This window comes from Stegostoma tigrinum, chromosome 11, assembly GCF_030684315.1.
Source record: "Stegostoma tigrinum isolate sSteTig4 chromosome 11, sSteTig4.hap1, whole genome shotgun sequence".
Taxonomy (NCBI): Eukaryota; Metazoa; Chordata; class Chondrichthyes; order Orectolobiformes; family Stegostomatidae; genus Stegostoma; species Stegostoma tigrinum.
Window position 1 is genome coordinate 5,040,531 of NC_081364.1, and position 16,761 is coordinate 5,057,291.

General features: G+C 43.1%; 1 protein-coding gene across 1 annotated transcript in view; it reads right to left on the reverse strand.

Moving 5' to 3' along the window:
- The window catches only part of eefsec (eukaryotic elongation factor, selenocysteine-tRNA-specific), a 406,572-nt gene that overhangs the window by 260,058 nt on the left and 129,753 nt on the right, over positions 1-16,761 (reverse strand). Inside the window, exon 4 of the mRNA XM_048548098.2 lies at positions 15,560-15,724. Within this exon, the coding sequence (XP_048404055.1) occupies positions 15,560-15,724 (165 nt within the window). The remainder of the gene's footprint in view (positions 1-15,559; positions 15,725-16,761) is intronic.

A 16,761-nucleotide genomic window follows, 5' to 3' on the forward strand; every position in this document is an offset into this window, starting at 1 on the left:
TCTAGTGACAATACTACTAGGCCAGAGCCTCCCTTACATTAAACAGAAAGACAACACTGTGTTGGTCTTAACGATGGTATCATGTCTACTTCTGGGTGTACACATGGGGGAAAAATGTGAGAGCATTAAGGGACGACAGGAAAGAGTTATGACAATGCTCTCAGTGGTGAGCAACTTCAATTACATGGCTAGATTGAAGAAATCATAATTGTTTCCATTGGAGAATAGGGGGTTGTGAGGAGATTTGATGGTGATATCCTGATGGTAAATATGGGAAGAGCACTTCTGTTAGTGGAAAGATCAAGAGCAAAATAGCATAGATTTAAGGTACTTGGCAATGGAAACATAAGAAAAAATATTTTCACATAAATGCACTGCCTACGAGTATGGTAAACATTTAAGCAGTCTTTAGATGGTTACTTGAAGTATCATAGCAAATAAGGCTCTGGGCCAAGCACCAGAAAACGGGATTGGACTTAGATAGGTATTTGATGACCTGTCTGCACATAATGGTCCAACGGTCTTTTTCCATGCTGTCAAACTCTATCACCCTATGAGTATTAGTATGCAACTGCCAATCTACAGAACCACTTTCAAAATGCAGCCCCTAATCCAACACAGGGTGTGCATAAATTTCCAGCTGAACTTTATAGGTGGTGCAGGTCACGGTTTTGAAAAGTGGCTCTAATTGAGCGTTGACAAGTTACTCAGCACATCTTGTAGATGATAAACGCTGTGCCTGGTGGTAAGGAAGGGAGATATGAAGGCTGAAGAAAGGTCACTGGGCTCAAAACATTAACTCTGCTTTCTCTACACGGATGCTGCCAGTCCTGCTGAGTTTCTCCAGCAATTTTCGCTTTTGTTTCAGATCTTCAGCATCTGCAGTTCTTTGTTTTATAGTAGACACTTAGGCTAAGGCAGAAGATGTATCTCAAGCTGGCAGTTCTCTCCTGGGTAGTGTCAGGTGTCTTGTGTGTTGTGCAGCTGCACCAGTTGGGATGAAAACAGGGGAAAAAAGTAAAATATCTTGAATTCTCTGGTCAACCAGTAGTATCCGTGTTGGTCAGTAATGCTCTCAATTTTTTAAAAAATTGAATTGTTCAGTGATAAGTTCGCACAGGGACAGTTAACTTAAAGGGATAAGACCAGGTTAAACATATTTCTTTTGCAGCAGCCATAAGCAGCAACTGGACTTCAGGTCCCTACTAACTATTAGCAATGCATAGGAGGGCAAGTAACGATGCAGTTGCGAAAAAAAAATCAACTTGTCTCCTCCTGGCTTCTGCTAGCCACATGATTTTAAGTTGCTAAGTGGTTTTCACTGAGTAACCTGATCACAAAGACAAATAGGAACCATGGATGACCAATATTCACATGCTGTTGGTTCATCAAAGGAACTAAGACAACACATTTTAACCAGCATAATAATAAGATGTGGGGCTGGATGAACACAGCAGGCCAAGCAGCATCTCAGGAGCACAAAAGCTGACGTTTTGGGCCTAGACCCTTCATCAGACAGGGGGATGGGGTTAGGGTTCTGGAATGAATAGGGAGAGAGGGGGAGGCGGACCGAAGATGGAGAGAAAAGAAGATAGGTGGAGAGGAGAGTATAGGTGGGGAGGTAGGGAGGGGATAGGTCAGTGGGAGTGGATGCCTCATGTGGGGATGGAAGACGGACAGGTCAAGGAGGTGGGATGAGGTTAGTAGATAGGAGATGGAAGTGCGGCTTGGAGTCGGAGGAAGGGATGGGTGAGAGGAAGAACAGGTTAGGGAAGCAGAGACAGGTTGGTCTGGTTTTGGGATGCAGTGGGTGGAGAGGAAGAGCTGAGCTGGTTGTGTGGTGCAGTGGGGGGAGGGGATGAACTGGGCTGGTTTTGGGATGCGGTGGGGGAAGGGGAGATTTTGAAGCTGGTGAAGTCCACATTGATACCATTGGGCTGCAGGGTTCCCAAGCGGAATATGAGTTGCTGTTCCTGCAACCTTCGGGTGGCATCATTGTGGCACTGCAGGAGGCCCATGATGGACATGTCATCAAAAGAATGGGAGGGGGTGTGGAAATGGTTTGCGACTGGGAGGTGCAGTTGTTTATTGCGAACCGAGCAGAGGTGTTCTGCAAAGCGGTCCCCAAGCCTCCGCTTGGTTTCCCCAATGTAGAGGAGGCCACACCAGATACAAAAGATGCAGTATACCACATTGGCAGATGTGCAGGTGAACCTGTGCTTAATATGGAAAGTCATTTTGGGGCCTGGGATGGGGGTGAGGGAGGAGGTGTGGGGGCAAGTGTAGCATTTCCTGCGGTTGCAGGGCAAGGTGCCGGGTGTGGTGGGGTTGGAGAGCAGTGTGGAACGAACAAGGGAGTCACAGAGAGAGTGGTCTCTCCGGAAAGCAGACAAGGGTGGGGATGGAAAAATGTCTTGGGTGGCGGGGTCGGATTGTGGATGGCGGAAGTGTAGGAGGATGATGCGTTGTATCCGGAGGTTGGTGGGGTGGTGTGTGAGAACGAGGGGTATCCTCTTTGGGCGGTTGTGGCGGGGACAGGGTGTGAGGGATGTGTTGCGGGAAATGCGGGAGACGCGGTCAAGGGCGTTCTCAACCACTGTGGGGGGAAAGTTGCGGTCCTTGAAGAGCTTAGACATCTGGGATGTGTGGGAGTGGATGCCTCATCGTGGGAGCAGATGCGGCGGAGGCGGAGGAATTGGGAATAGGGGATAGAATTTTTGCAGGGGGCTGGGTGGGAGGAGGTGTATTCTAGGTAGCTGTGGGAGTCGGCCAATGTGGTTTACTGCATCCATTGTACCCGGTGTGGCTTCCTCTACATTGGGGAAACCAAGCGGAGGCTTGGGGACCGCTTTGCAGAACACCTCCGCTCGGTTCGCAATAAACAACTGCACCTCCCAGTCGCAAACCATTTCCACTCCCCCTCCCATTCTCTAGATGACATGTCCATCATGGGCCTCCTGCAGTGCCACAATGATGCCTCCCGAAGGTTGCAGGAACAGCAACTCATATTCCGCTTGGGAACCCTGCAGCCCAATGAATTCAATGTGGACTTCACCAGCTTCAAAATCTCCCCTTACCCCACCGCATCCCAAAACCAGCCCAGTTTGTCCCCTCTCCCTACTGCACCACACAACCAACCCAGCTCTTCCCCTCCACCCACTGCATCCCAAAACCAGCCCAACCCGTCTCTGCTTCCCTAACCTGTTCTTCCTCTCATCCATCCCTTCCTCCCACTCCAAGCCGCACCTCCATCTCCTACCTACTAACCTCATCCCACCTCCTTGGCCTGTCCGTCATCCCTGGACTGACCTATCCCCTCCCTACCTCCCCACCTATACTCTCCTCTCCACCTATCTTCTTTTCTCTCCATCTTCGGTCCGCCTCCCCCTCTCTCCTTATTTATTCCAGAACCCTCACCCCATCCCCCTCTCTGATGAAGGGTCTAGGCCTGAAACGTCAGCTTTTGTGCTCCTGAGATGCTGCTTGGCCTGCTGTGTTCATCCAGCCTCACATTTTATTATCTTGGATTTTCCAGCATCTGCAGTTCCCATTATCACTGATACATTTTAACCAGCACTTTTTTTAAATATTTTTCCCCAATTGCTGCATCTGCACCAACGCTCAAGGCGATCAACACCATCTAGACAAAAAGTCTGTTCATCCTAAAGCCGAAATATCCACTTTCTACATCATCAGCATATCATGGATGAGGTACATACCATCCACCAACGTGCACTGCCGCAACTCACTCCAGTAATTACCCAACCTGCTATCAGCAATACTGCAGTATCCGCCACTGCTACAACAGCAAGGATTTGCATTTTGAGAGCATCCTTCTGGTGCAGGCATATATCAACAAGGTGACTCTCATACAGTAGACATACTTAACCCATTAAAGACAACTGTTAAGATGTAGTTTCTTGAGTAGGACCACCAAAACCCATGACAGCTAGAATACCAAGGGCAACAGATGTGCAGAAATGTCATCATCTCTAAGTTCAAGTCACACACGATGCCACCAAGGCCATTCCTTTATTGATGCAGGGTTAACCAATCAAATACATCAGAATATCAAAAATCCAACACAACTTTGAAAGCTACTTTACTACATGAGCTACAGAAGTTCAAGCCAGAGGCCTATTACAACCAAAGCATGGATATTAAACTGGTGATCTTGACAGCAATTGTTTACAACTTAAAAATGAATATAATAAAGACCATAGATAAGGGTCAAGGTATCAATGCCCTATAAGCTGAGTTCCTATCATATAGTCTGCTACATATACAAGTAGTAAATCCCTGAATTTGTCATCAGCAACAATACAGAGACATGCGACAAGTCTGCATTTTGAGCATGTCCCTCTGGCCTAGACATATCTCAGGATGAAACACAGAAAGCAGGTATGTAGTTAGATGTTAGGGACATATGTTAAAGTGTGTTTTTCCCCCAAGTCATTTAAGTTTTGCTCTTGCAGTTTACAATAATCTGAACCCCGAGTGTATTCTGAGAGTAATTGCCAGTCACCATACCTATAAGATCAAAAGTCAGTCATTTACTTTTCATAAACCTGAACGTTTTATGTACAATTCCCGAAGAAGATCAAACTTGCTTCACTAAACAGCTTCATGTTCTTAAGAAGGCTTATAGGGCGTAGAACATAAAAGCAAAGAAGTGGTGTTTCACCTTTACAAATCATTGGTCAGAGCACATCTGGAATATTGTGTTCAGCTCTGGGCGCCTTATTTCAACAAGGATGTTAAAGCCCTGGACACAATGCAAAGAAAATTTACTAGGATGATACCAGGAATGAGGGATTTTAAACATAGGGAAAGATTTGAGAAATTGGGTTTATTTCCCTTACAGTAGAAAAGACTAAGAGGTGGCCGTAGTGAAGTGTTCAAAATTATGAACAACTTTGACCGGTTAAAGAAGGATACTCCCTTCCACCAGTTGGTATGTCAGTAACTAGAGGGTCACAATTTGAAGAATGTCAGCAATAGAGCTAGGAGTGAGATGAGGAGAAACTTCTTTACTCAGAGAGTTGTTAGAATTTGGAATGTGCTGCCTGGTAAAGAGGTGGAGGCAGAAGCCATAGGAGGTTTCAAAAGAGAGCTGGATAGATATTTGAAAGTAATGAACGTAGAGAATTATGGAGATAGGGCTAGAGAGTGTAACTGGCTAGGTAGCACTTTCAGGGGCCAGTACAGACACAATAGGCTGAATGGCCTTCTTCAGTCCTGTACAATTTCATGCTTCTGAGCAGTGAATGATTTAATTTCAGTACTTTGCAATAAACAGTTCTGTTTCCATCCAAGTTCTCTTGAAAATGGTCCCATTAATGATAGACAGAAAAAAGTAACACCACTTTCAGTCAAAATGATACTCTTGTGTACTGAACAAGGGCAATCTCGTAAATCTCAACTTGGCTTTGTTGCTAACCCTAACTTGACAGTCATGTATTAGAGTCAAACTGCATCCCTAGACCAAGCCTACAATCAAGGGTGACATCTCAGAGAAACTAAAAGATTTTTTTTAAATCAAAGATGTGTTATCAGAAGATACATTAAACCCATCAAATTTTTTATGTCAATCACTCCTGTGAAACAGCCGCTGCAGCGGGAAACATGAAGCCAAAAAAACCACATTTACTATATGACTTCAAAGTAAACAAATTGCTAAAAGCTTCCATTTTTGTCACTTCCATTTAACACAAATTATCACCAACTATTAGACACCACAGGTACACAGCACCATGTGCAGTTGTAAAATTCTCTAACTTGGCTTCTGACAAATAGGATCTCTCAATATCCCACTTAATACTTCTGCCCTTGAATCATGTTCACCAACAGTCATATTCCATCTCAGGTCCCTGGAGACTTTCATCACCTGAATAGCAAAAACTTGCAGAACCTCCTTTGCTGGGTATTTTCATGGCAATCCGGAAGGCATGAATTCCCTGGAAACTCTTTTATCTGATCATTTTAATGGATTCAATTAAATTATCTGGTCAGCTTTGACAAAATTTAAGTAGCAGGAATAGAATTGTTCAAAGCACAATCCATGATCTAACCCTGTCGTGGGTTTCCTGAGCTCTGTAACTATATCATGCATACAGTTCCTTGTACACATGCTTTCTCTGTTCTATCCTCTGCTGCAGCTCTCGTTTGTATCTGCTTAGGTGATGTTTTTGTATCTTACTTCTCTGTCGGTACTGCTTTCAGGTCAAAAGTCACCAGTTTACAAAGACCAGAATTTCTTATTATTCAATTTCAATTTATCCCTTTATAATTAATACAAACTCTGAAAAATCATTTTCAATCATTCTCAAAACCAATTACAGCTCCAACAGACATTTTTCAAACTTACCTTAATGTATTGCTTGCAGGTTAAAGGTTGTTCACACCTTGTGATGTTTCACCACATTACGAAGCCTATTTAAATGCAAGTTGTGACTGTTGTTGTTTCATTGAGATAAATATTATTGAACATACAGCATTATTCAAAGACAAAGGGGTTCTTCCAATGTTACAACCAATTTAGTTCCAGCACCAAAACTGATTGACCTATTATGAAATGTGAAGCTGGATGAACACAGCAGGACCAGCAGCATCTCAGGAGCACAAAAGCTGACGTTTCGGGCCTAGACCCTTCATCAGAGAGGGGGATGGGGAGAGGGAACTGGAATAAATAGGGAGAGAGGGGGAGGCGGACCGAAGATGGAGAGTAAAGAAGATAGGTGGAGAGCAGCTATGCCTGCCTCTTTGTAGGTTACGTGGAACAGTCCCTCTTCCGCACCTACACAGGCCCCAAACCCCACCTCTTCCTCTGGTACATTGATGCTGTATCGGCGCCGCCTCTTGCTCCCCAGAGGAGCTCGAACAGTTCATCCACTTCAACACCTTCCACCCCAACCTTCAGTTCACCTGGGCCATCTCCAGCACATCCCTTACCTTCCTGGACCTCTCAGTCTCCATCTCAGGCAACCAGCTTGTAACTGATGTCCATTTCAAGCCCACCGACTCCCACAGCTACCTAGAAAACACCTCCTCCCACCCACCCTCCTGCAAAAATTCCATCCCCTATTCCCAATTCCTCCGCCTCCGCCGCATCTGCTCCCACAATAAGACATTCCACTCCCGCACATCCCAGATGTCCAAGTTCTTCAAGGACCGCAACTTCCCCCCACAGTGATCGAGAACGCCCTTGACCGCGTCTCCCGTATTTCCCGCAACACATCCCTCACACCCCGCCCCCGCCACAACCGCCCTAAGAGGATCCCCCTCGTTCTCACACACCACCCTACCAACCTCCGGATACAACGCATCATCCTCCGACACTTCCGCCATCCACAATCCGACCCCACCACCCAAGACATTTTTCCATCCCCACCCCTGTCTGCTTTACGGAGAGACCACTCTCTCCGTGACTCCCTTGTTCGCTCCACACTGCCCTCCAACCCCACCACACCCGGCACCTTCCCCTGCAACCGCAGGAAATGCTACACTTGCCCCCACACCTCCTCCCTCACCCCTATCCCAGGCCCCAAGACGACATTCCACATTAAGCAGAGGTTCACCTGCACATCTGCCAATGTGGTATACTGCATCCACTGTACCCGGTGCGGCTTCCTCTACATTGGGGAAACCAAGCGGAGGCTTGGGGACCACTTTGCAGAACACCTCCGCTCAGTTCGCAACAAACAACTGCACCTCCCAGTCGCAAACCATTTCCACTCCCCCTCCCATTCTTTAGATGACATGTCCATCATGGGCCTCCTGCACTGCCACAATGATGCCACCCGAAGGTTGCAGGAACAGCAACTCATATTCTGCCTGGGAACCCTGCAGCCATATGGTATCAATGTGGACTTCACCAGTTTCAAAATCTCCCCTTCCCCTACTGCATCCCTAAACCAGCCCAGTTCGTCCCCTCCCCCCACTGCACCACACAACCAGCCCAGCTCTGCCCCCCCACCCACTGCATCCCAAAACCAGTCCAACCTGTCTCTGCCTCCCTAACCGGTTCTTCCTCTCACCCATCCCTTCCTCCCACCCCAAGCCGCACCCCCATCTACCTACTAACCTCATCCCACCTCCTTGACCTGTCCGTCTTCCCTGGACTGACCTATCCCCTCCCTACCACCCCACCTATACTCTCTCCACCTATCTTCTTTACTCTCCATCTTTGGTCCGCCTCCCCCTCTCTCCCTATTTATTCTAGTTCCCTCTCCCCATCCCCCTCTCTGATGAAGGGTCTAGGCCCAAAACGTCAGCTTTTGTGCTCCTGAGATGCTGCTTGGCCTGCTGTGTTCATCCAGCCTCACATTTTATTATCTTGGAATTCTCCAGCATCTGCAGTTCCCATTATCTCTGACGTATTATGAAGCTTGTTAGACAGTTTAAAAAGAGCATAAGATTTCAAAACAGAAGTTGCCCATTCAGTCTGCTCTGCCATTCAATGAGGTCATGCCTGATCGGATAAATCCTCAACTCTACTTTCCTACCTTTACCCCAGAACTGTTGACTCCCTTACTGATTAAAAAAAAAATCTCAGCCTTAACTATACTGAATGATCCAGCTTCAATAACCTTCTTTGGTAAAGATATCCACGGATTCACAATGCTCTGAGTGAAAAACTTCCTTCTTGTAACAGTCTTAAATGCGCAACCCCTAATTCTGAGATTTTGCCCTCATGTCTGAGATTCTTCCACAAGGGGAAACAACTTTTTCGCATATAACCTGTCAAGTCCTCTGTGACTCTTGTATGTTTCAATATAGTTGCCTCTCATTCTTCTACATTCCAATGAGTATAACTTCAATCTACACAACCTTTCTTCATTACACTGTCCCTCCAAAATGAGTATCAGCAGAATAAACTTTCCCCAAATTGCCTTCAAATCCTGATAATCTTTCTTTCAATCAGTGGCCCTAAACTGTAAATAGTATTCCAGCTGTGGTCTGGCTCGTGCCTCATATAGTTTTGCAAAACGTCACCATGATTGTACTCTATTCCCTTTGAAATAAAGGCCAACTTTCCATTTTCCTTCCTTATTACCCACTGAATTTGAATGTTAGCTTTTTGTGCTTCTTGATGAGGACTTTACTATTCCACTGTTATGTAGCTTTCTCCATTTATATGATATTCAGTCCCTCTATTCTTCCTGCCAAAGTGCATAAACTCCGTTTACCCAAATTACATTCCATCTGCTGAGTTTTTGCCCCTTGCTTAACCTGTCTGTGTCCCTCAGCAAACCCGCTGTGTCACCCTCACTTCTTGCTGTGCCACTTACTTTGTATCACGTATAATATACAGACCACAGTACGTGCACTTTCCTAATCGAAGTCATTACTATATATTGTAAATAACTAATTGTGGCCCAGCACAGACTCAGGTGGCACATCACTAGCTACGTTTTGAAAATGCCCCCCGCCTTATCTCAACTCTCTGTCTTCTATTAGCTAACTAGTCCTCCATCCATGCAAATATACCATCTCCAACACCATGAGCTCTAATCTTAAAAAGTAGCCTAACGTGTGACACCTTATCAATCTTTCCTGCTGGCAAAATGGCTGTTGCCTTCACTTACACAACAGGTAATGCTCTTCAAAATAATTCAATGCATTTGAATTACTTTGGGATATGGTACGGTGTGATTTAATTATTAATCTACCCTTTATTTGGACTTTAGCCAATGAAAAATTAACAAACTAAAAACACACAGCTTATGATTTCCAAAACAGTTGCTAATTTTTAGTCAGTTCCTAAAATTAAAACTCCTATTTATTGTCTCAGTTCTATAACATAGCAAAACTTGCCAAAGTGGTTCGTAAGAGTGCTATCAAACAAAATTTGACATTAAGCCACTGAAGGAGATACATGCCAACAGTGTAGTCAAAGAGGTAGGTTTCAGGAAGGTCTCAAAGGACGATGATTATAACAGGTTTCACATTATTAAGATATGGATATTTTAACAGATATGAAGTAGAATGATACTGACAAAAGCTCACACAATGGCTTGTATTAATATTCAGGTATAATAATTTAATGGCACATTGCATTAATACCATACAGGGTTGACTTGAATCTATATGTGAATGGAGACTATCAGCAACTCACTGCTCTCCTAAACCCCAGAGGCACCATATGTCACCCAATCTGTACATTTAAAAAGACACTCCTTACTTCTACACTTTGACACAGGATAAAGGCTTAAACCCATCACTGCCAAATACTTCAAAACTAGACCAAACTGTGTTGTAACTTCTCAATAAAAGCATCAGAAATGTCTGCAAGTGGTCACATTAATTGTCTTTGGATGCAATGAGGTAAGTATGCAGAAGAACTTTCCGGTCCCAGTATTTCATGCATGAGTGCAGCTGGCCTCACTAATACAGGATATGGCTTTCAGGGGAAATTCTTGTCCTCAAATTGCAATTATCACAATTGAAAATGATTGGATATTTCCTTGAGAAACAATGAGATCTGCCTGGAATTTCCTTCACCCACAGTAGCATACAGGCAACTTTCATCAAACATGTTGATGTTGATTATAAATCTTTTCAGTTCTCACCTATGGTTTTAATTATACGAGATTGATAAGCCTTTTACAACTAATCTCACCCTAAGTCATTAAATTTTGTTTTTGAAAAGTAACATTACTGATTGTCAAATTTACCATTTCTTGTGCTAGATGCACTCTCTTGAGAGCATTTGCAGCTCCTCATACCTCGACATTACGTTGCTTCTCCATCTGACAGGCTGGACAATATGTATCTGCAGGCTACTTGATTAAGTAGGCATCACAACCTAACAAGTCACATGGCACTTGTCCAACAGGTTTATTTGAAATCACAAGCATTTGGAGCAGAGTCCCTTCGTCAGGTGAAGTGATGAAGGAGCAGCGCTATGAAAGTTTGTGATTTCAAATAAACCTGTTGGATGATAACCTGCTGTCATGTGACTTCTGATTTTGTCGATCCCAGTCCAAAACCGGCATCTCCATGTTATAATCTCATCATGTCAGTTGTTTGTGGGCACTCTTGATCAAATTGTTAAATAGAATTTAAGATTAACTAATTTTCTTTTCACCCTTACCTTGAAGAGGGAAATTAATTCAGACACCCTAGTTCTGACTCAGTTGTTTTGCAAGCTAAGCTGACTTAGCAGCATTATTGCCTTTCAGTAAGGAGATTAGATCACAATTCCACCTTGAGAGGGTATGTGGAGGCTGAAATCACAAGGCTGATACATTGTAAGTGGCATAAGCTTTCTGATCAGACATTAAACTGAGGACACAGAGTTATACAACATGAAAACAGATGCTTTGGTCCAACTCGTCCATCCCTACCAGATCTCATTCTGTTTGCCAGCATATGGCCCAGATCCCTCTAAATCCTTCCTACTCATGTATCGATCCAGATGCCTTTTAGATGTCATAATTGTAACAGCCTCCACCACTTCCTCTGGCAGTTCATTCCATACACACACCACCCCTCTACGTGCAAAAGTTGCCCCTTATGTCCCTTTCAAATCTTTCCCCTCTCACCTTAAGCTTGTGCCCTCTAGTTTTGGACTCCCCTAGCCTTGGAAAAAGACCTTGACTTTCACCCTATTCATGCCTCTCATGATTTTATAAGTGTCTATAAGGTTACTCTTTCTCCTCCAATGCTCAGAGAAAAAATTCCACGCCTATTCAGCCTCTTCCTACAGCTCACACCTCCTATCCTGGCAACATTTTTGTAGATCTTTTCTGAACCTTTTGCAGTTTAACAACATCTTACCCATAGCAGGGAGACCAGAACTGAACGCAGTATTCCAAAAGCAGCCTAACCAATATCCTTTACAGCCACAACATGAAGTCCCAACTGCTGTACTCAGTTCTGTCTTCTTCATCACCCTGTCTACCTGCGACTCCACTTTCAAGGAAATATGCACCTGCACCCCTAAGTCTCTTTGTTCAGTAACACTTCCAGGGCCCTACCATTAACTACCTAAATCTTGCCCTAGTTTGCCTTATCAAAATGCAGCATCTGACATTTATCTAAATTAAACTCCATCTGCCACTCCTCTTATGGTTGAAAACGTTGTGACACGATAAGAGAACATGGAAGTTTCTCCCTTTGTTCAATCTATTATCTCAGCCACCAGCACCAAAACCAGGCTGACTGGTTCATTTATTAATTTTCAATTTGTAGGATGACCACTCAAATTGCTTGCCATATTTCTTAATAATATTCAATGTACTTCAAAATTATTGTAGGTGAGGAGCTTTGGTAGATGGATACTGCAACTTGCATTTATATACCTCTGGACCAACATTGCAAAATTTTTATTCAATGTTGAAAATGTGAACATTTCTCCTTAACAGATAACAAAGTGTGAAGCTGGATGAACACAACAGGCCAAGCAGCATCTCCGGAGCACAAAAGCTTTTGTGCTCCTGAGATGCTGCTGGGCCTGCTGTGTTCATCCAGCTTCACTCTTTGTTATCTTGGGTTCTCCAGCATCCGCAATTCCCATTATCTCCTTAACAGATGCTGCCAGTAATAATATAACAGTAAACACCTAACCATTGGTTTCAAGTTTTTCATGCTGTAAGGTGAGGTCAGTTATTGTTCTGAATAATTGTCCTTTTTGCTCTCCTTTTTAAATGTAAAATGTAAGTACGACAATCAATTACAATTATCTCCATGAATAACAGTGGTCTTTACAGTACAGAAGTCACAAATCACATATCTTTGTTTCTCTCCCAAAGGGAGTCAAGCTTCAAATAAGTGTTAACAAGACTTGATGGGCCAAAGGGCCTGTTTCCACACTGTAGGGATTCTATGATATGACAAGAACCATCCCTTTCCATATGAAGCTATAACAGCAATCATTATGTACTCATTTCTGGGAATCTTTTAATTTTCATAAATTGTGACCGTGAACATATGTATTGAGTGTGAATTGCATAGAAATAATAAAAAAGTATCTTCAGAAAAGGTAATCATCCCAAGACATTCCACAGAGAAACAATCAGATTAAAGTGGACGTTGAGCCAGAAAAGAAAAATGTGCCAGGATAAAATGAAACCTTAGCCAGACGGTGAAGGGTGATAGGGAGATGTATGGATGCACAAATGGATTTTCAGAGTGCAGCCAAAACCATTTGTTGTGGGAGACAGGAAGCAGTGCTGTACTACTAAGTGGCACGGTGGCTCAGTGGTTAGCACTGCTGCCTTTCAGTGCCAGGGGCCCGGGTTCAGTTCTACCCTCAGCCGACTGTAAATGTGGAGTTTGCACATTCTCCCCGTGTCTGCGGGGGTTTCCTCCGGATGCTTCGTTTCCTCCACAGTCCAAAGATGTGCAGGTTAGGTGGATTGGCCATGCTAAATTGCCGGTGGTGTCCAGGGATTTAGGTTAGGTGCGTTAGACATGGGGAAATGCAGAAGTAGGGGAATGAGTCAGGGTGGGATGCTCTTCAGAGGGTGGTATGGGTTTGTTGGCTAAATGGCCTGTTTCCAAACTGTCCGTATTCTATGATTCTATGAACTGGCCATTGGCACAGAAATACATAGTTCTTTTGAGATGGGCTTGTAAAACTGGAGGACATCACAGACAGAGACACATATGAAAATAAGAAGGGATTTATATACAAGGATGGTACTTTAAATTGGAATCAGAAGCTAATGTTGAAGCGGTAGGCAAGCGGGAACTGGTGTAAAATGAATACAGACGGTAGATTTTTGGATGAATTTAAGTTGAAAGAAGGTGGAGGTTGGGAGTTGAGTCAAAATAGCATTGAAATAATCCAGCAAATCAGTGAACCACAACTCTCAACCTTTCTAGTCTACAGAAGACTGCACATGGCATCAGATATCATCTCTGACCAAACTGTACTGCAGCTATGAAGTATATCGGTCAATTAACAAAAATGTCAGTGCTTCACAATAAAGAGTTAAAATAAACATAACAACTAATGTAGATTTCACTGCATACGGGAAAATTTCAAATCAATTTATAGTTAATTTACAAAACAAGTGCAAAACAAAGCAACGAAAATAAAACCTTCAGAAGGCCAAACAGAATCCCTCCAAATCTGAACTGTAATTACTTTAATGGCCTTTTTTTTGCTACATTCACAGAATGTAATGATTTTTCTCTGTTAGCACAAGTAATCATTGCCAGATGGTAATTACAGTTAGCTAGGTGGAGAGCAATACATCTCAACAGTCCAGGTTCACTGCCTCTGCCCACCACTCTCACTTTAGAATCAACGAACTCAGCAAAACCAAAACAAATTCTGTTTAAAGATGACTTTATACTTCACTGCGAGTTTCTGCCAAACGGAACTGCTGATTCCAAGTAACCAACCACACACAAAAGACTCACTGCCAGGCTCTGGGCACAATGCAGACCTGACTGATCTGCTAGCAACCTCACAATTTGTCCCTTGATTGAGTATCTGCTCAGGGTCATGAGCTTCTACCATGGGCCTTCACGCAACTGGACAGGCCAATTCATGGCCTACAGATGGGCATGTACGAAAAGGCACTCTAAAAGTAGGCTGCCCCCTCTTTTCCTACCAGAGGCTTGCATTCTGCAGGATCACCATCTTTCCAGTCACAAAAAGAAAATGTTTTACATTTTGCCACCTAGGATGTTAAAAGTTGGTGGATAATTTCACAAGTGACCATCTGGAGAAAAAAAGGCATATCATGCAAGTTACCAAGACTCTAAATTGGTATCACTGCCTTTGAAGAGATCTGCCTTCCTTTGGACAGGCATCTAAAGGAATGAGCAGTTGATACAGCTTCTACAGAAAGGGCAAAACTGACAGCAACCCTTGTATCCAGGAAGTTGGTCTTCTATCCAGAATAAGACCTTGGATGCACTGCTGGAGCTGCCCATTTGTGTGAACGTGACTGACTGCATTTCACTTACAGTTCAGCCATAGCCAACATGCCACCGTGATGTATGATAATTCCTCATCTCTGTGCTGTGATGAAGACGTTAAGGGAAAGTTCTATGCTGACTTTGGTGAAATCCTCATTACTACCCCAAAAGAAGTAAAAAAAAATTCTCCTTCTGGGGGCTTTAACAGCAGATCCTTATTTTACAAATACACTAACCAAAAATAAACACCACAAAAGGAGAAATTTCTGAATTTATTCACGGTAAAATGCGAACATTCATAGTAAGGAGATAATAATAAGTCATTTTTAGTGTTATGGTTAGAATGAGGGATTTTCCATTTTTAAGGAAAACTAAGAGGTTTTGTGAACTAATTTCTCAAAATATCAGTAAAATGTCATGAATCCTGAATACCAGGAATGGAATTTGCCAGACACTGTGGCCCTTGGTTACAATGATGCATTAAAGCTACATAAATGTTTGGACATAAATGTTAGATAAAATAAACTGGAAATAATTGTAAACTACCCCCAGACCTACTTGATGAAGACCTGACCTCCTCTTTGAAGAGAAACACTAGACTTGGCTGTGAATGTAACTCTTCACTCATGTGGATAGAGGAACACAACAGAGGTTTTTTAATGTTCTTTTAGTAAGCTGTTACCTTAAGGGATGGAATCTCCACGCTGTCATTGACATTGATAGATCCAGAGAGGATGGTACCCGTCATCACCGTGCCCTGACCCCTGATTGAGAAACAGTGGTCAACGGCCATGAGGAAGGATCCAGATGGATCACGTTTTGGCATGTATGTCTGTGATATCAGGAGCTGCAATGGGGAGAAACAAAACAGCAGTCAGGAAAGTTCAAAGAATGGAAAGAAACTGGATACATTCTTTTTAAATTGGGCATCATATTTCAGGCATATTATTTATGAATGAAGTATAACCTGAGATTTCATGATCTGTGTACAATTTTCATCTGTTTACTACTCAGTTGAATTTCACTGAAATTAATTGTTAAGTATGTGTGAAATCTTTGCACACGTACTTGAGTTAAATGAAAACACCCAGTACAATTACAAATCCACTCTTCCCAACTTGCATTTAAAAAGGAGAAGATCCTTCAGTTCCTCCAGTCTGTTTCACAATTCATAGCCGATCAGTATCAGTGCATGGAACTTTGCAGAATACACTTGGCCTGATGTGGTCTAACCAGAGCTTTATGTTGCAGCAAAACTTCCTTTTCTTTACATTTTAACATGCTAGATATAAAAACTAACATTCTATTTGTTTCTGAAAAACTATTTTTGCTGCATGATTTTAGAGATCCTAGTACATACACCCGTAACTCTCTTTGTATCTCCACTATTATAACTTTTCACCCATTAAGTAATAGTTGGTTGATGTTTTAATGAAGCAGGTTCCTGGGCCCTCTTAGTCTCATCCTCCCATTGTACCAATCCTAACATCCTCCTGTTACATCATTATAGAACAATGTTAGAATGTCTGAACACAATTGTGAGAACTGGAAAACATTGGAGATAATAAATATTTATCTGAAGGATAACAGTGTTTAAACAATAAAAAGCAAGAGAAAAAGACTGGATTTACTCAAACAACATTTTTATAAGTTTTGACTCTCAAAGTGCATATGAAAATAACATCACAAGTCTCTCAGGTATGCTCAAAAACTTCCAGATATACGTTTGCACAGATCAGTAACTTTCTGGAGCGGAGAGGTTGCAGTGTGCTCCATTTTATTTCTGGTCCATACTTCATGATAGGTGCTTTGGACGTAGCGTGGGTGCACTGCAGATTCACCATAACTATGCCAGAGCTGAAAGGGTAAAATTATGAGGACAGG